This window comes from Synchiropus splendidus, chromosome 4 (genome assembly GCF_027744825.2).
Source record: "Synchiropus splendidus isolate RoL2022-P1 chromosome 4, RoL_Sspl_1.0, whole genome shotgun sequence".
Classification (NCBI taxonomy): Eukaryota; Metazoa; Chordata; class Actinopteri; order Syngnathiformes; family Callionymidae; genus Synchiropus; species Synchiropus splendidus.
Window position 1 is genome coordinate 7,964,872 of NC_071337.1, and position 19,328 is coordinate 7,984,199.

The following is a 19,328-nucleotide window of genomic DNA, read 5'->3' on the forward strand; positions in this document are numbered from 1 at the left end:
CAGACAGCAGGAGAGAGCACAAGAGAAGTCTGGATAAATAGGCTGTACAACCAGCCGACAAGTCGTGCTCAAGATTACATGAGTATTTTATTGCCCACTGTTCTCTTCCAGCTCCGTGAGAGGCTCATTGGTTGGCTCCTCAAGAATTTATGAATCATTTGTGGAGATATGAAACATCTTCAGCTCCAAAATAGAAACACTAACAGACTATATATCGTGAGTGTGGATGCATGGTGCTGTACGGTTATAGCTCTGCTGTGGTTAAATGTTAATGTCATGCAGAAGTGTCACAGAAAGACAGAACAAAACCATTCACTCAGCGTGGAGACGAGTTAGACATGAAAGTGGCACTTCTGGAGGCATTTCAGTTGTCAAACCGCCTGTAGAGGAGTGTTTCAAAATACCCCAAATATAGTGATTTATTCGGTGAAATTCTACAAATTTAAAACAAAAATGTATCTTTGTTTTATTCCAAGATGCTGCCAAATCTACCGGATCCAAGTTTCAATACTTGGAATTGACTCTGCTCTAATCTTCTCAGCAGTGAGGTCTCATGACCAGCTGTCACAACTTTAATGAAAACAAACATGCTGCCAAAATCAAAGCTGCCATTTGACTTGACTAAAGATTTAAGGGTTTACTATATATATATATATATATATATATATATATATATATATATATATATATATATATATATATATATATATATATATATATCAGACTAAAGTCTGTCTGATATATATATTTTGGATCTGATGAGCAACCGTGTTGGACGATCAAGTTTTTTTTTTCCTCCAGACTGATTTTCCATTTAACCTTCTCGTGGCACACAAATTGATGCTGTTAACTTTCGGATTAAAAACAAATGAGAGCAACAAAAGCCCCTGGAGGTTGGAGGTTTTTTCTGCTTGTGTGGTTCGTGTTTGTTTGAATAAATACTGCAGTGACTTGAAGTTCATGGCTGGAGTAACAAACATGGCATGTGGTTTCTTTGTCAAACCCACCATTTGCTTGGTAAAATAAATGAAAGTTCCAATGAAATAATTGCACACAAAACATGTTGGAATGGGATTTTGATGATAAAAGAAAGTGATTTTACCAAATATATCAGATGAAGAGATTACAGAAACGAAACATTACTTAATAAAATCAGTTACTTTACAGCTGTTGTTAATCCTCCTGGGACATGTAAATGCCTGTTGTGTTGACAAGTAAAAACTAGTTCCAGGTCAAACTGAATATTACAGAATATTAGATGAATATTACAAAACACTTAAGTATAAACTAAAGGGATTCACATTTTGCCACTCATCCCCATTCACTTTTGTTCCATACATATATATATATAGATACCATATTACCTGCATGTTGCAGTTGCCGACAGAATGTTCTGTAGTAGAAGTAGTAGAAGTGTATTACAATCCCACATCAAACAAAGAACATCACTTTCATCTTAACTCTGAGGGATGAAAAAGGATCAGAGAGAAGAACAGTTCCAGTAAACCACCCTGTTCTTGGCTGTCGTGACAGCCCCGAAGTTGACTTCTCGCAACTTTGCCTCAGCCGATTCTTTATTTCTTGTTTCATTTTGAAGAACTCTGCTCACACTGAACCTTTAATCTCTTCCTATATTTTGTCGTGGTCCTCCATTTGTTTCTTTTATGACTCTGTCATGACTTTGAGCATTTGTGATTCCATTTTCTAATTTTGGGATGGAATGAATTTCTCCAAACCTCCTCTATTTTCTGAGCTTCACCATGAGCCAAAACTCCCCATGGATTCGTCCGTCAGGCTTTCCTCCAGGTCAGTGTCCACCGTTGCAGCAGCTGAATTTCGTCCGTCTTCAACAAGTCGACCATTGACTCAAGATTCTTTCTTCAGTTGTTTGCCCTCCTCAGAACCTCGAGCAGCCTCTTTCTCTGCAAATTTTGAAAACAGGTTAGAGAAATTGTCCTTTTTTTAAGCGATATATACCCACGTTGGCATTTCAGGGGCTCTGGTTACTTGCCATTGCCAGTGAGGAAGGGAAAGGTCTCCAATATACAGTAGTTACTACTTTCCACAAGCAGATGTTGGAGTCTTGTAGAGCAGCATTTGATGGCGAAATTATAGCAACATTTTGGTGTAAAACCATACAGCTGTAAGACAGCAGGGGAGTGACCGAAATAGCCGCAAGTAGATGTCCATCCGTCATCATCATTGTGGCTTCAGAGACGAGTTTCGTCCTGTAAGATTGTGTAATTCACTATGGTGCCGCCTGGTAGCGGCGTAATATGGAGTGAATTTCCTTCCATCCCAAACTTTGGGTCACACTGAAGTTTATTTTTTTTTATGCCGTCATCTCTTACAGTTCTCAAGCTTGAAATAGTGACATCAAAGTTGAATAATTCATCAAAATAACTGCCTAAAGGGTAAAGATAGCAGGTGCCCGACAAGCACCAAAGATCCACTAACTATAAAAGACAAGAATGGTGAGAAAGACCAGCATTTTCCAATACAAGAGAAAGTGCTAATAGCATCAGTATGCAAATTTAGCGCCGTGCCAGCTGATAAATTATGGATGAAGACAAAAATAAAAACACTAGTTTTCCAAATGCCTTTCTTCAGTGCATGCACTTGTGGTGTGTTTCTATTTAGCTGTATATGATGAAAATTATGAGCTTAAGTTATGTTTCCTTTAAGTACAAGTGGACTGAAACAAAACGCTTCACTTTTAAGCAACAGGCGGAAGGAAAAGCTTCATTTGCGACTTTATAACTCTGTGTATTCGTGCTACATTTAGCGCTTATCCCCCCTCCATTTTTCTGTCTTAGTGTAAAGCCGATGAATATTTATAGGGATCAAGGGTCAAGGAGCAACATCCACATTTGCCAGCAGAGCCAACAGACGCCCTCAACATTCACGCACGTGGCGGGTCATTCATCACCAAAGGAGAATCGTTTACAGCCTGGCCTTGTGCCACCTGCTCCACGTTCTGCCACACTCTTCATTAGCACTTCCAAGCTGCGCCGCTCCGGCCAAACTTCACCTTGGAGCGGAGACAGCAGACTCTCAGCTCGGCGGTAAATGATCAAGGTGAGAAAAACGGATTTACGTGAATCATATTTTCAAAAAAAAATAAAAAATTCTGCGCAGATACATGACAGTGGACCGCCATTTTTGTTCATCATTGAAAATGGGGATATATATATATATATATATATATATATATATATATATATATATATATACACAACAATTTAATTGAATTTAAGTTAACAGTTTGCTCCTGGTCCACTGATCACACTGATGCACAAGACACAACGCAGCTAGGACGATAACAACAACAACAAACATGGAGGAATCCCTGAACAAAAGCAAACAGACTGTTTTTGTTTTTCGCTACACAATGGCCAGGGTTTCCTCTACTTTGAATGTACTTGAAATACTTAGAAAATTGAAATTCTTATACAAATATTTTAAAGACATTAAAAGAACTTTAGTTTCAATAAGGTGATATAAAAACTTGAATATAGCCACCATCGTGATTTATTGTGCTGTTGTCAAACTGATATATATATTGATACTGATATATACAGTGGTACCTCGGTTCTCGACCACAATCCGCTCCAGACGACCGTTCGAAAAGCAAATTGTTCGAAATCTGAATCGATTTTTCCCATTACAATGAATGGAAAAAGAAATAATGTGTTCCAAGACTTAAAATAGTCTTTTTGTAGGAGTGAATGTAGAGTGTCTGCTGCAGGTGCGCTGTTCCTCTATGTGTGTGGCCGCTGCATGTGGGAGGGGTTGCCGAGTGAGTGAGGTCTCTCCAGAAGTGAAGAGGTGCCCGGTGCGTGTCCAGCTCTGAATGTGCGCTTCTGTGCAGTTTGGCTGTGACAAAGTCATAAACCAAGTCACGCTCTGTCCGAGACTCGCCTCATCCCTGTCCCAGCTCCAGCCCACAACAGGACATCAAACCCTGGAGTGCTCCAGCCGCGGAGGTGTGGAGAGCGAGCACCTCCACTGTGACTCTCTACCACGGTCCAGTGCGGAGACAGGAAAGGTTTTACACCTCAATATGAAGAAAAAACAGCCAGTAAATGTAGCTAACGGGACATGTCTGCATATAGAGGCTGCGTTATACACAATAAATACACAAAGCGTGTCGTGGGTCGGCTGATCAGTCCACGCATGTTATGTTTTTCCACCTTTTTTCGGGGGCGTTCGAGTTCTGAATTTTCGTTCGAAATCAGAAGCAAAACAATCTCCAAGTTTTTTTTCAAACTCCGATTTGTTCGAATTGTGGGCCATTCGAAAACCGAGGCACCACTGTGTGTGTGTGTGTGTGTGTATATATATATATATATATATATATATATATATATATATATATATATTAGAGAGAGAGAGAGAGAGAGAGATATCTTACTATATGTATAAATACATGCACTATCTGAGCTTACCATAATATTAATTCAGTCATGCTCACAAATACTGTGAGTGAATAGACGCAGGGTGATCCACAATTCATTCATGTAATGTTCTATTGCTGTGAGACTTCTAAGGACATCCGGTAGCTTTAACCAGAGAATGATGCTCCGATTCCCTCTCACAAGCTTATTGATCGTTCTAAAGAACCAATATTCGGTTTGTTGTCTGACTGACGCGACAAGTACTGTACATCCTCTTTGAGCTGCTTCATTCCGGAATCCTGCTGATCTGTGTGTCCTTTTGTAATGAAGCTGCGGTCACCTGTCGATGTGCAGGTCAATGATATAGGTGACGTCAATAACACTGCCACCATCCATCCATCCATCTTACGAGACGTCTGCACAGATACTATACATTTAAAGCCGCACTCAAAAGACGCACAGTCTAATATCATTAAAGTTATAAAATCTATAAAGTTAAATCTTGTCTCAACTCATCGCTTAGCTTATGGTGGGAAGTAGTTCGATGTGAATTTTTCACATTCTAAAAATAGTGCTAAGAAAACTGTGTCTTTATTTTCAGCAAAAATAAATGATGTGAGGTGTCATCGAAAGTGTCACTACTATTCTCGGCTTTGTTTGCTTTAGTCTCCTAACTGAGGCCACCTTAAAGCTTTTTTTAGCTTGAAGGTGTTTCCATTATTTTGTCCAACCTCTGTAGGTGGCGCTCTAACTGACTGACCATGTAGTGACCCCTGAAAAGCTTCATGAATCAACAGAACAGCAGCCTGTTCCAAAAGTGTATACTGTCTATAGAAGCAATGAAACATATTTTAATTTAAAAAAGGGGGTTTTAAAAAGGTTCTGCCATCAAAAAGTAGCCTCGTCTGCGTCCTGTGGTTGAAAGGAATTGAATGCCGTGAGACACAATTATCTTAATTGCGAACACAGGAAGAAGAAACGTACGATCTCAACTCAACTGCTCCATTAGTCAGCGACGTCTTACTTCCCTGCTGGAGCTTTATTCGGCAGACGTTAAGGGAAAGCGAGCATTCTGCCTTAATATTGATATTGGATGTCAAATATTTGTCTATTCATTTATTTCTATCACGATGAGGAGCCATATTAAGCAAAGAATATTTGCAACAAGTATGAATATATTATGGCTATATTATATATATATATATGAATATATATGTCACATGATTAATACATTCTGACTCTAACATATAAATGTATATAGAATTTTATGGTTTTCGTGCACCTTTGGTTATGATGATAAATTGTAATGTTTGTAAATTGTAAATGTAAATTTCAGATTTTTGTGAACGTTGATTTGCACAAGCCACAGTCGCCCTCTAGCGGCTGTTATTAGAAGGCCTCGAAATAAATAACTGCAAGTATTTTATTGCAGGTGTATGGAGAGAGTCTCACTGGAGACATCGCGATCATCTAACAACGAGTGGTGGCAGAAGGAGTGAGCAAAGGTACTGCACGCTACTGACGTGCGGATCGATCCTGAAATATCGATACCTCCGATACCGGATCTTCATTCTCTAAAATCGATTGTCAAACCAAAATATCAATACTTTTGACACTAAAATATTTTGAGGTAATATATATTCTTAACAGGAACACGAGGAAAAGTAACTAAACTATTGAGATCCTGTCTGACACGCGGTTGGAAAATCTTTTAAATTATACAATGCAATGACAATAAAACACCCTTTGTGAAAAATGAATGAGAGCAGATGAATAAAACACAAGATTAGCAACCAAATATTGTATTATTTTCAATCAAACTTAGAGTGTTAAATTAAAAAACTATATATATATATATATATATATATATATATATATATATATATATATATATAGTGCAATGACAATAAAACGCCCTTTGTGCAGATGAATAAAACACAAGATTAGCAAACTTTAATATATATATATATATATATATATATATATATATATATATATATATATATATATATATATATATATATATATATATGTATATAAATTTAACGGTGCAATTACTATGGCATTATTTGTTGAAATATTTTACTAGCAATTTCAGTTTTAAGTTGCCAGTATAAAAATTGTTTGTATCCCCTTTTTGTTGATTGCTAATCTGATATTGGTATCATATTACTGCACGCACCGATGCTGAAAACTGGAGTAAAGCTCGTGTTGTATGCCAGGGATACGCAGGCTACTGCCTCCCTCTGCTGGCCATTGCGTAGAATTACACGAAGAAGACACGGTGAAGAAAACAATGGTGCATAATAATGTGTCCAACTATAGTTAAATTGTTTAGAACGATTTTTGATTTGAGTTTGGTTTCACGTGGAAAATAAAGAGGTGAATTAAAAGCGGCATAAACAAATACAAACAGAGAAAAAAGAACAATCTATTGAATCGAAAGCAACATTATTGACATTATTTATCAAAAACGCACTGTTAATTATGACCGTCATTTTTGCCGAAACGTGTATATTGACGCAATTGACAAATAGCTGAAGCGGTTCTGAGTCCATCCATCCCACTTCCTGGACTCGGTTCCTGAGGGAGGTCCAACATCGAAGGCATGGGAAAGTTCGCTCCACTTTTTCCACATCGCGACCTTTTCCTTCTCCCTCTTTAAGACTTGACGGAGCGAGCTGGGAGCCAGAAGAGCGGTGACGGGGGGACCGGAGGGAGAGAACCGCCCCGGCGCAGAGAGAGGTAACACCATCGATCCGGCCTCTTATCTTGACTTTCATACAGCAGTCAAGTTGAACAGATGGCTGCTGTTTCACTGTTCACCACTGCGGCGTTTTCAGTGACCAGATGAATCCGAATTATTCCGAATATAGGTTAAGAGAAAACGGAATTTATAAAAAGTGGATAGGAGTTGAGAAGTTAACTTTCGATTGGCAAATAAATGAATTTAAAGACATTTTTATTTGATATCAGTTAATATTTCGATACAGTTTTAAAATCCAAATGATGATAATCTATGATTTAGATTTAAAAAATCGAATCGAAAAACAATAAACTCTAAAATAAAGCTCTGTATATTTTTTTTTTACGTATTAAAATCTTTGTTAACATTTAGTAGTATTCACCTGCTGCTACTCACAACATACAGAACATCTTTCTGACCTTCACCGGGAGTCTGTGTTCTAAAAACAGCTGACACATGCTCTGAGATTTTGGAGTCAAACTGCTGTTTTCCAAACATTGAGCGGAGTCAGCTGAGATGTTTTTGTAGAAGGAGGCACCCATGACTCGCTTTAGGGAGTTCTCTGAAGCGGTAGCGCATCATTAGTTCAGGATGAGGTATTTGAACAGACGAAACCACGGATGCTTTTGTTTTGGTTTAATGTTCAGTGAATGTTGGAGAAAGTGGGGTTCTTCTCAACTTCCTTAAAGGGGACCTTGCATCCCTTTTTTTTCCAAAGTAAACAAATATATCAGGGTTCTCCTCTGGAATTTTTCAATGCGTAAGTTAGGAAACGGAGAAATCACTTGATGCCACTCAAAACTGCCGACTGAGATGCTGACTGAGGAGCACTGTCACGGCTTCAGTGAGGAGATGTTCTCTTCCTCCCGCAGTTGAAAAGTTGACTTATCATTCCCATGATTCTTTGCGGTTCACATGCAGCTTTTTGACGTCACGTGAAGCGAACGCCAGGCAATATATTGTCCAGACTTACATTTATATTTAGAACAAAATTACTCCCAAATGGATGAATGGTTGGTTCACTCTCCACCATTTGTAAAGGTGTTTGATATAACACTCCAGATAACTCTGGAACCATGGGATAGCTCAGTGGTTACAATGTTTTCAGTCACTATTGAAGACGACCACGTGCTGCCCTTGATCAAATTCCATGCACCCTGCAGCCTCTATCATGAATTATTTGAGGCTCATCAGCGCTGCCAACCAGAGAATGTGAATTTACCAAAACATTTTGACTTGGTTTTTCAGCCCCGTGAGGCAAGTGACCCACTAAAAATTGGGAGCACAAATTCCCAACTACTGATTCAGAGTTTTTCAATTCAGTCTTAGCAGGTTGGGATTTATGCCACTTGATAGAGACTGTAGGACCATGTTATACAAGCCGCAGTATAATCTGACAGATTGTACTACTCTCATTAGAATGAACTGACAGTGAAGTCCGATTTTTTATTTTTTGGCACCTTTACAGCTTTGGCCAGAACTGGGCGTTCCCGAGGCTGCGGTCTGGGATTTGCTGTAATTTTAAGAGCCCCGGAAAGTTGTGACGGCACAAGGAACTTCAAGTGTTTGACAGATTCGGTGCATACCTTTTAAGATTAAATATTTATGAAAGAGCTTTAAAGATAATCTGGTAGAATGGTTGGCCTTAGAAAACACACAACTCATCCCAAAAATATCGCGTTTCATTAAACTACTATATGGATGGAAACAATCACAAAAAAATACTAGTATTTTCTGCTCTGATGACGTCTGCAGAGTCATGATAAAAGAGTCCCCTGCCTCCCATGAGACACTGTGAAACAAATAAACCAGTGTCACAGCTAAGTTCAAACACACACACACAGGATGTTTATTTAAAACTCTGAACAAACTGTGTGAGCCTCACAGTAGAGATTCAGAAATCTGGTGACATAATAATTCACAGCGTGCTAAACCTGCCTCCTGCGTAGTAAACTTCACCTCCATCCATATGCTTTTGGAAGGGTTCCATTCAGCCTATGAAAGCCTTGTTGTTCTCCACAGAACAAAGAGTTGGAACGCACCCCAACAACAGCGTGAGCTCATGGAAGAAGTAATTATGTGCCAGACATACGTCCTGCCCGTGAAGGGGCCATTACTGCTCGCAATGTTACGGACGCACAGTTTGTTTGTTGTCACTGCTCTTGTAATATGTGTTGCGTTTTGCAAGTGTGACTGTGTATACTTATGAGATCCATTGAACAGATGCATATTAGACATTGAAGTGGTTGTCTCTTCTTCTACCAGCAGCAGAGGATGTCCAGAGCTGACTGGTCTTTTCTAGAGCACCTACTTGAGGAGGGCCAGGAGTATTCGACGGGCATCGGCCGCGTCTGGCTCACCGTCCTCTTCCTCTTCCGCATGTTGGCTCTGGGCACGGCGGCCGGTCCGGCCTGGGACGACGAGCAGACCGACTTTGTTTGTAACACGCAGCAACCTGGGTGCACCTCTGTCTGCTACGACAGAGCCTTCCCCATCTCCCACTTCCGTTACTTCCTCCTCCAGATCATCTTCGTCTCCACGCCGACCATATTCTACTTTGGCTACGTGGCGATCAGAACGAGGAAGGACAAGACAGAGCAGGAGCCGGCCAACAAGAAGATAGTTGTCGTTCAGTGGAAGGAAGAGAAGGTGGAAAACAAGCCAACTGGGGACGATAATGTCGCGAAAGTCGAGGCCAGGAGGCCCAAAGAGCCTCCAAAACTCAAAGGGAGGCTGCTTTGTGCGTATACATTCAGCATCCTCCTAAAGGTGATCTTGGAGGTGGCCTTTATTGTGGGGCTGTGGTTCCTTTATGATGGCTTTTCCATCGCGCCGAAGTACGAGTGCCAAAGATTTCCATGCCCTCACATCGTCGACTGCTTTGTCTCTCGGCCGACTGAGAAGACCATCTTTACGTTCTACAGTCAGGGCATCGCAGCCATCTCCCTGTTGCTGAACATCATTGAGCTGTTCCACCTCTTACAGCTTGCCGTCACCCACCGACTTGAGAAGCGCTATCATCTTCAGGATTACCGCTCCACGAAGGTATTGGTTCCACAACTGGAGAACAGTGCGAGTATAACCGAACTTCCGTTGTCAGAAGAAGCCACCAGCTACTCCAGCGCACAAGACAGCAACCTTGGTATCTCAAGTCACATGATTGGACCGACTGTTTCGTCGGCCGACCTGCTTCCTGGTTACAGCAACTATTTCCGTACAATGAAGCTGGCTTACAGCCAGAGATCCCCGTGTGAAAAAAAAAGGACCCTGAAGGTTGGTCCCAAAGCAAACCCTGGCGGCCGAATGCAAATGAAGCAGTATGTATGACAATCAGAACTGCTTTGCACGTGTACTTTATCAAATAAATGAAAAACACTGTGAAGGATTCTGCGCTCGAATCGACAAATAAACGGTGCTATTGAGTTTTAGAACATTGCACGGGCAGAAATGAGCCCGAAGACAGTCACAAGACCAGCACAGTCCTTTTAAGTCTTTTGTAGCTCCAAGTGTTGGACAGACAGCACTTTCTTTCAGAGATGATTCGTTGTTCAGGATCAACACTGATTCGCATTTTCACCCTTTGTTGCTCTGAGGACCGCTCTGTGCACAATATGGAATGCGCTGCTCTTTGCTCCCGGGAGGAAAATGGCAGTGCAGATGCAGTCATGCATGTGTCCACATTCACAGTGTCTTCCACATTACAGAGTGGCACTCAGGGATTTGTAGTCATTTCAGTTTTGGGGTTATGTTCTCAATAAGCAGAATATCAGTCCCTCCATTCCTGCTTTGCTTAGTGTTGTTTGCTTAGTATGGCAGTTATTTAATTTTTTTTATTTCAACAGTGCCTAACAGTATTGTTAGCCTTCATCTTGTATTCACTTCATTTTAACCATGTTTGTGCCGGTTCCCTTTGTTAATCTTACTTTTTGAATTTGAAAGTGCATTGAAATATGCTCACGTTTAAGTTATTGATAAACTTGTTGAAATTTCATGACTTCTAACCAGTAGGTACAGCCATTTACTTGTACTCACATTCGCTTTCCATTCGCGTGCAAGCTGGTACAATCCGAAAAGATGGCCAAATAATTCCGAACCAAAATAAATACTGGTATCTCAAGACTTTGCAATCCTGGTATAACAGCCCAACTGTTGTCATAAGACCTACATTGTGTCATCTATGGAGTTTGTTTCACCTTTTGGTTTTGCTGTTTTACAACTTTTCAATTAGACTCTGGAGGAGGAAAGTGCATGTATGTACGTGAAGCAAAACAAGACGAATGGAGCGTGGTGTGGAAGTTGTCCTGTCAGATGCATGGTTCACAGAGCAAACTGGTACAAAGCAAACATCCTCAGCCTTCACTTATTGACGTGCTGTTTTTTTTTGGAAAAGCAGATGTACATTTTCCAGGCGTCAAAATAAATGTTACTGACATGAAGTTTGCTTGCAACTGGGTTTCACTCAATGGTTCAACCATGTTTTCAGTCACCTGATTGACTTGACTTGCGATGCCGAGCCGTCCATTAATCTGCTGAAATGTCAGTGGTTTCATCTCACCTAATTCGTGGGCATTGATTCAAGGTGTAAGCAAATGATAAAAAGGGAGGCACATAACATGCCATGGTAGCGAAATTGGAGTGGACAGGGATGTCATGTTTGCTGTATGAGCCTGACCCAAGTGCAAGATGGCCGCCAATAAACAGGAGACTCCGTCAACGAGGTTAACAGTTAGCAAAGATTTAATACAGATAACACAAAATAAAACACGAACAATACAGTAACCCAAGGCGTCGACTCCAGAAGCGGAGCGAGGAAGACGAACACGATAGGAGGGGAAAAAACCTGAAACAGAAAACAGGTGTAAGATCTACAGCACTGAAAATGGGGACAACCGAAAGATGCGCTCGGAAAAACGATACTCACGAGGCTATACAGAACAAAAGGCGCTCGGTCGTGGCATAAACACACACAAACCCGAGGAAGCTAAACACCACACGGTCTAACAAAGGAAGCGAGTTAGCAAACACTCGTGTACAAGTCACTAATCGCAATCAACACTGAGAACAATAAGGAGAGCCGAAGAACGAAGAGAAGAACGCGGAGAACAAAGATACAAAAAACAGAGTCACAAGAGATCAACGGGTTGAGAGAGAACTTCACCATTCGAACACAAACGATCATCTGGCAGCACCTGCTGGATCTCCAGGGTGTAAGTCTCCACGGGTGTAATGTGATCCAGCTTGCGCTGCCATTAAGCTGGAGAGAGTGAGGAAACAAACAGGAAACAGGGAACACAGGAAGTAACAATATAAAAGCACACAAAAACCAAAACCCTAACAAGGGACTCTTTAATTTCGTGTCATTTGACCAGTATCTTGCACATACAGCTTTTTAAAGTTATTTCTGCTGACAATGTATTTATATATTTAAAAATGAAACATAATAAATCTGAAAAAGACGTTTCAAAAATGTTCCATAAATTTCTATAAAAAAAATTAGCATCAACTAACGGTAATGCAAAGAGAATGCTGACTCACTAAGACAGAGTCTCTTTGAAAGAGTTATTGTCTTCGTATTCAAAGGTCATTTACTGTCCTTGTTTGACTTATCACGTGGGGTCAACTGTTAACACTGGTTAATACACTCTGGACCACCACAGCAATGACGCAGGCCGTCGCTGTGAATAACACCAACCATATGTGTCCACTGCTGCAGTAAATAATTAGCTGTCTCCATGACAATAAACCGAGGCAAAAAAAAAAAAAAAGATTTCTCAACCAAACTATAAAAGCACCCAGCACAACATATTCTACGTATGAATATTTACCCATTTGTATGAGTTACATTGCTCTATGTCTTTATATCAGCTAACTTCCATTTGAACGGGCTATTCGAGGTCCAGTCTCCATGATTTGTTGTACAGAAAAAAAGACTATAAGAAAATTATTTTATACAAAAATAACTATACTGCACTAACAAGTGATATTGCTCCCCCATTGCCCAATATCTATGAGACACTTTTTTTTACGCTTAAGTCGTTTTGGAAGTTTTTGTTTTGCCTTCATTTGCCATGGTCATAATGTGCAGTTATTTTGAATAAATCTTAGGGTCAACCACACGTTGTCCAAGTAGCGTGACCATGTTGTGACTGCTCCTTAGACAGGGGACAATAAAAAGAGAGGGAGGTTGAGAGGGAGATGGAAAGTTCAGAAAAACTTCTGTTGCTGGGTGTCTAGGTGTCCACAATTTACCGATACGTTTAAGAACCGTTTATGCGATTTGAGAAGGACAGCTAACTGTCCACATGCACGGAGACCTAGCTTTACCACCAAGGCTCAAGACCGTCACATCCAGGCTGACGAAGATGTCGGTTTGGGGTTGACTCCTGTTGCGATCGGATGCCATTTTACACGTGTGCCATGGTGTGTTGCTTGCATTTTTCTTCGTTGTGAGTCAGAATTTGATCAACTTTTTGTTGCCGTAAATTTGGATTTCTGCACCAGAACAAGAATTAAAAGAAAAAACTCCGAGTCCTTTTCTAATGTGTCCTTTTTGGAAACTTCAACAAACTTGAAGTACTTACTTTTCACAGAAAAACAAAGAAATTCAGTGTCTGCTACAGGCCAAAATGTGCCGCTTGAGGAGTTTAACTATGAATAAATAACCCAAAAAGTTGAAGGTACTAGATGTGGCACAAAATACAAATGTGGTTAAACTACCACCAAGTTGATGCAAATTGTATTTAAGCTATGTGGTTCAAGCGCAAGCAGTTGGAGTCTTCCCAACGCTGTGTGACACTTCCTGCTTCAACATTGTTTTCGCGTCTTAGGTCAAAATTGGAGGTTTGAGGGGCACTGATCATCCCTTTGTGAGTCCTACACTTGTATATTAAACAGGTTTTTCAGGTGGACATTTTTTTCTCCTATGTCTTGTATTGTGAAACACGACTGTAGAAATACAATCGCCAGTGCTTTAACTACTGCCAACCTTCAAACGGTTCACTATCAAATGCCAGCCAGCATCTACACCCTCCACAATAACAAACTGTGGAGGTGCGTGTGTGCCACGCTTGGGTATGTGTTTACACAAGTCCTGGGGTCACGAAACAGATTGTCAAAGGGCAAAAAGTACTTCTTGTGCTCACAACAAATCCATCCACAAAGCAGTGGTGCGCCCCGAGTCAGGATCATGACGTGACTTCAGCCTGAGTGCAGATTAGTAGTCATCAGGGAAGTCACTTGACTCTGAGGATACTGAGAGAGAAACATGATAAATGACACAGTGAAAGAGCAACAAGGATAAATGTTGAACGTGACAAAAAAAAAGCGAACGAAGGAAGAGTGCGTGAAGGAGCCGCTCCACGGATAAAAAGTGGGATCAGAGGAAAGTGCTTCCTGGCATAGTCCCGCCGCTGCTGATGCATTTCCTCACTCTGATAAACAACAGATTCGCTTTGAGCAAGTTTTTCACTTGAAAATGACGGTGAATTAAAATGTATGACAAATTTCAATTTCACAAAGTTCAATTTCACAGGAAATAATTTCGAGCGAAAAAGCCAATTAAGGCAGATGACCTTGTTTTTCGTCGTCCTAAACTTGGGAATTTGTTGAAAGTAACAGTAATGTATTCCAGCTATTGTTGACCTGACATCAGAGATAGTTTAGAATGGGGGCGAGGATAGAGCCCTGAGGAGCATCATGATCACATTGGGAAGGTAGTTTGTGACTCAGCCAGCTTCTTAGCAAGTAGTGAGTAGCTCAAAGAATCAAAGCCTGATCTGAAAAGAGCTCTGTGCTGCCTCCAAATGCAAGAAAAGCCATTTAGAACAGCAACTTACGCTACCTTTTGCACTACTTTCATTTCAACTTAAGCCATCTTGAATTTCAAGTCACCATCCTTGTGTCGCCTCTCATTTATAATCCAACTTTTGAGATGTTAGTTTTTGTATCATGTCCAGGAGACTCCTCCCGTCTGTCTATTGATGTTTTCATTGCAGTGATTTACAAACATGACAAACTAAGAAGCAGGCACCAGTTCTTTATTGACTCCACCGGCCATATTTCCTGTCTCCGTCTCATTGCTTTGAAGCGGCGGCCAGAAAACGAGGGTCACGGACAATAACCGTGTAACAAACCCACTACACCCCATTGTCAGGGCGGACAATCGCCTCCAGACGATATACGAGTGGAAACAATACTGGAGCAGGAAACAGTCAAATCCAGTTCCTGTCCTGTGTTAAATTTAGCCACGTTTTGGCAGGAGATTCTCATTTGCGGCAAAAATATTGTAGGTCCTGAAGATGCTGAGGTGGTATGATGCAAACTTGCATCTTCAACCTAAGCCTAACTCTAACCCTAGAATGTTTCTTGTATTTGAAAAATAAAACATTGGTACCTTTCAATGTCATCTAAGAAAAAAATAAATAAACAGCTCCTGCTCATTTGATCTGGCAGCTTCAACTCATGACCTCCTCAGGTACTTGCTGTTGTGTAATTGTTATCATGGCCTTCCAGGTTCTTGACAGCTCCATTGTTCACCCAGCGAAGGGAACAGTGTCACCGGCCCGTCCACTCAGGATGTCGTATTCTTTATAAAACAGCATCACTTTGACCCTCCTCCTCATCATCATCCAGTCGAAACAATCCCTCTTCCTCCTCGCTCAGGAGCCTTCAGTTCCCACAGTGCTGTCCAAGCCTCATCATTGTTCGATGTTCGACCGGTTCCTGGTCTGTTCCCGAGGGAGCACACACACCAACACACCGGGCCACGACACAAAGTCAATCATGAGTCAGATGGAAATTTCCATCACACTTGCTTATTCACCAACCTGCAGATGACAAACTTCCCTACTGTGTAATAGAACTTCAAGTAACATCTAAGGCAAATGCCTGGACCATGACGCTGTCCGGCTCTGGAATTTTCCTGCACTAGTCTCTGATGTCTCGGAAAACTGGTAAGGTTGTGTGTTTCCCTGGCAACACATCACCATCGACACATTCAGACTAGAGATTCTCCCAAAAACCGATAAATTGTCTACGTCTCAGGAAGCAAAACTCAATAATTCACTCCTTCCAACTCCTCAGTCCTCACCACTTATAAGAGGTCTTGGGATAGTCTCTGATTCCGTGAGGTTTCATGGAACTGCCATCATTTTCCGATTTCACAGACCACTTTATCGCACTCCAGTTTTTTAACCCTTCTAAACCAACCTCACGTCATTTTAATCTGAGAGTGCCACCTACTGAGCTTTGAAAATAAGAACACTGTTAAGAACAAAAAAAAAGTATCATGTTCTCATGTTCTCTTGAAATCAAGGAGATCTTTTAATTGCTGAAACAGCAATTTTCTGCTCTGACGTACGTCCAACAGAGCGCTCTCGCAGCACCACATCTGTCTCGCCCTATATGTGTTGTCGGCCTCTAAATATATCTCACTACATTTGGCAATTCATCTCACAGAGTTTGGGACATTCATCCCCAAGAAAAAAAAAAAGCATATAGGTTATTCTAGTTGAAGGCTGCAGATGTGCACCACAAGTAGGTACTGTGCAAAACCAGCCGCACTAAAAGTTGAAACTCCCCCATAGAGCAGCGAACAAGCTACAATAACAGAATTTTTCTTGAGCACCTGTAAATGAAAACAGCAGCCGAAGACCCCGGGAGATGCTACATATATAACTAGTATAACACACTACATCGCAAAGCACGTGGTGTCACATGGTCACCAAGAGAATGGTCACGAAATAAGGAATTAAAAGACAACCACCTGCATTATTATATATATGATATATATATTATATGACGTTTAAGATATGAAAATTACATTTCAGTTCAGACAACTACGCTTTAGAGTCGTGACTTTTAATATTTTAACATCCGTAGTAATTTTGTCAGTTTTTGTAACCATTAAAGTACATTGTCAACATTGTATTAGATTAGAAAAAAATGTCAAGAAATTAAATGATTTATTGTTTTTATTATGACATATATTGTTTTCCTCAACAGTGCAAGAGGTCAGTGGTGTGACATATATATATATATATATATATATATATATATATATATATATATATATATAATATTGATACAATACGAAGCACCCAACATCGATATTTAATAAAAATATTTTTAATAAATACATACTTGATAAATACAGTACATATCGCTCTGATGGTGTAATCTGAGGAGCTATGACGGATAGCAAAGAGTTTGAAAGATGTGCCATGCTTGAGTCTAATAATGACAAAGCAAAGTAAAAAAAAAAAACAAAAAAAAAAAACAATAAAACATCACTGAGTCAGTGCAATCTATCGGCTATCATGGAACAAGTAGATGCTACTGAGACAAACTCTGGACTTCATATATTTAATGCATTGTCTTTTCCTTAAAAAAAACAAATAATGATGGCGTTTGTAAAGGAATATTACAATATATTGGCAAAGTTCACCATATTCAGTTTGGCCTGGAAACCCTTCAACTGAAACTAAGACAGATGAATTGAAAACTACGGTCTTTAGAGTATTGTAGAACCTTGAATAGTGTGGCTAGATACCTCAGGGGTATCAGGGGTTCATTGTTTGGTGTATATGTTTTTTAGAGTCAACAAAAGCCTCTACAGAGTTGGTGTAACCTCTGAAATAAATCCACTCTTAGTGGAGCGGTCATTCATTCATTTTCTGCTGCTCACTCTTGGTCACATGTGTGGTGCATGAATACATCAGAACAGTAACAGTTACTGACATCCTTGCTAAAACATGGTCTTTATCCATGGCATCTTCTTCTTAAGAACTATTTCGGTCATTAAACAATGGACTCCCACCCTTCTCTTCTCTTCTCTTCTCTTTAATAATGTCTTGGCAGCAATGTCAGCCGGCGATGAATCATGAAGCAACGCAATGAAACAAAAACTTCAGTGGTGTTGTAAAAAGGAAACCGAGTCAGAAGGTGGATCACATTACATGAATGATTTATTTCACATTTTAAGATGACAACCTGAACTGAAACAGACAAAGTTGACTGACTTTCTAAAATGAAAGTGAGGTGTTTTCTCCACACCAAGGCTTTAAGCAGCTTTTACTTCCTGAGAGACCACACACTCTGTCGGCTTATTGTGTCACATACCATGAAAGCAACTACAAAAGGACGGCGTTTTCCTCCTCTACTCTTGGGTTTGTGATCTGTGTTTTGTCAAGGACAAACTGAGAAAAGTTCAAACCACAATATCTGTGCGTGTTGCTAACAAAATAACACAAATTAAAAGTATTTTGTTTTACGTCTGAGTTTGATTGTTACGCACACATGCAGACTGATCATGTGGGATCATATGATCTGGAGGAATCAATGTGAAAGTGCTTGGCAACATCAGTCGCACACAAGGAGGTCCATTAGCTCTTTTCAGACCGGTTTCTGTTCAGCACTGCTTTGGGAGTAAACTCCAATTTGTCTTTGAGACTGAGCACCTGTGTACTGTCCATTCCGGCTTGCTCCTGCAGCTTCCTGTCTTCCCTCATTTCCAGGATGCTTTTCTCCTCCTGTTTGGGCTTGGGTGTGCCTCTGATGAACCACTCCAAATGGTAGCCGACGGCTCCCACAACAAAGGCCACGGGGAATGTGACATAAGGAGCATAGGTGCGAACAGCAGTCCAAACGATTGGCCACATGATTTCAAAATTGTTGGGCACCTGTGCACATCAGATGGAGCTTAAAATGTAGAAGTTATAATGAAGATCTTTTTTCCCCAATATGGAGGAAAAATACAGCAGGGTTGCTTTAGCGACAGCTCGAAATAAAAATATCAAACAATCGTGGGTCTGATATACAGCAAATAGTTCTACTGAAAAGGAGGAAGGGCCACAGATTGTGGGTCAGGTACAAAGGCTGCGAGTAACACCTAAAACTGGAGCCAACTGTTAGCGACACATGTATTTGTATATGTATTTCCAGGTTTACAACAGGGTAAGTTCGGAGAGACGCAAGCGGAGGAAGCCAAACTCCCAGCAGTTGAGTCATGATGAAGACACGAAATAAAACACATTATTAAGCCACACAACTACACACATAGTATGTAAGCGTTTACCTGGAGACGCAAAAAGACAATGAAAGTAAAGACACAATTTATAAATTTGATCGGGGGAAACGTACTAATTTGTACTCGAAAGAACTCTAAATTCGGTGTAAACACAGTGGAA

General features: G+C 40.5%; 3 protein-coding genes across 5 annotated transcripts in view; 1 reads left to right on the plus strand and 2 right to left on the minus strand.

The window, feature by feature from the left end:
• Positions 1 to 1,757, minus strand: part of dlgap3 (discs, large (Drosophila) homolog-associated protein 3) — a 135,208-nt gene extending 133,451 nt beyond the window's left edge. Inside the window, exon 1 of the mRNA XM_053861761.1 lies at positions 1,365 to 1,757. The gene's annotated coding sequence lies outside the window, so the exon portion shown is untranslated. The remainder of the gene's footprint in view (positions 1 to 1,364) is intronic.
• On the plus strand, positions 1,517 to 12,573 carry gja4 (gap junction protein alpha 4). Its single transcript, XM_053861762.1, has 5 exons — positions 1,517 to 1,806; positions 1,885 to 1,941; positions 2,817 to 3,078; positions 5,830 to 5,902; positions 7,064 to 12,573. The coding sequence occupies exon 5, from the start codon at positions 9,418 to 9,420 to the stop codon at positions 10,468 to 10,470; it is 1,053 nt and encodes a 350-aa protein (XP_053717737.1). The 5' UTR covers positions 1,517 to 1,806; positions 1,885 to 1,941; positions 2,817 to 3,078; positions 5,830 to 5,902; positions 7,064 to 9,417; the 3' UTR covers positions 10,471 to 12,573.
• Positions 12,574 to 17,246: 4,673 nt separating this feature from the next.
• Positions 17,247 to 19,328, minus strand: part of smim12 (small integral membrane protein 12) — a 176,329-nt gene continuing 174,247 nt past the window's right edge. For all 3 annotated transcript variants that reach the window (XM_053862107.1, XM_053862106.1, XM_053862108.1), the window contains exon 3: positions 17,247 to 18,821. In XM_053862107.1, coding sequence (XP_053718082.1) covers positions 18,525 to 18,800 — 276 coding nt within the window. In that variant the 5' untranslated portion in view covers positions 18,801 to 18,821 and the 3' untranslated portion in view covers positions 17,247 to 18,524. The remainder of the gene's footprint in view (positions 18,822 to 19,328) is intronic.

Bases quoted from the DNA above. Each gene is read 5' to 3' on its own strand.
- gja4 (XM_053861762.1), top strand. From the start codon at position 9,418: ATGTCCAGAGCTGACTGGTCTTTTCTAGAGCACCTACTTGAGGAGGGC.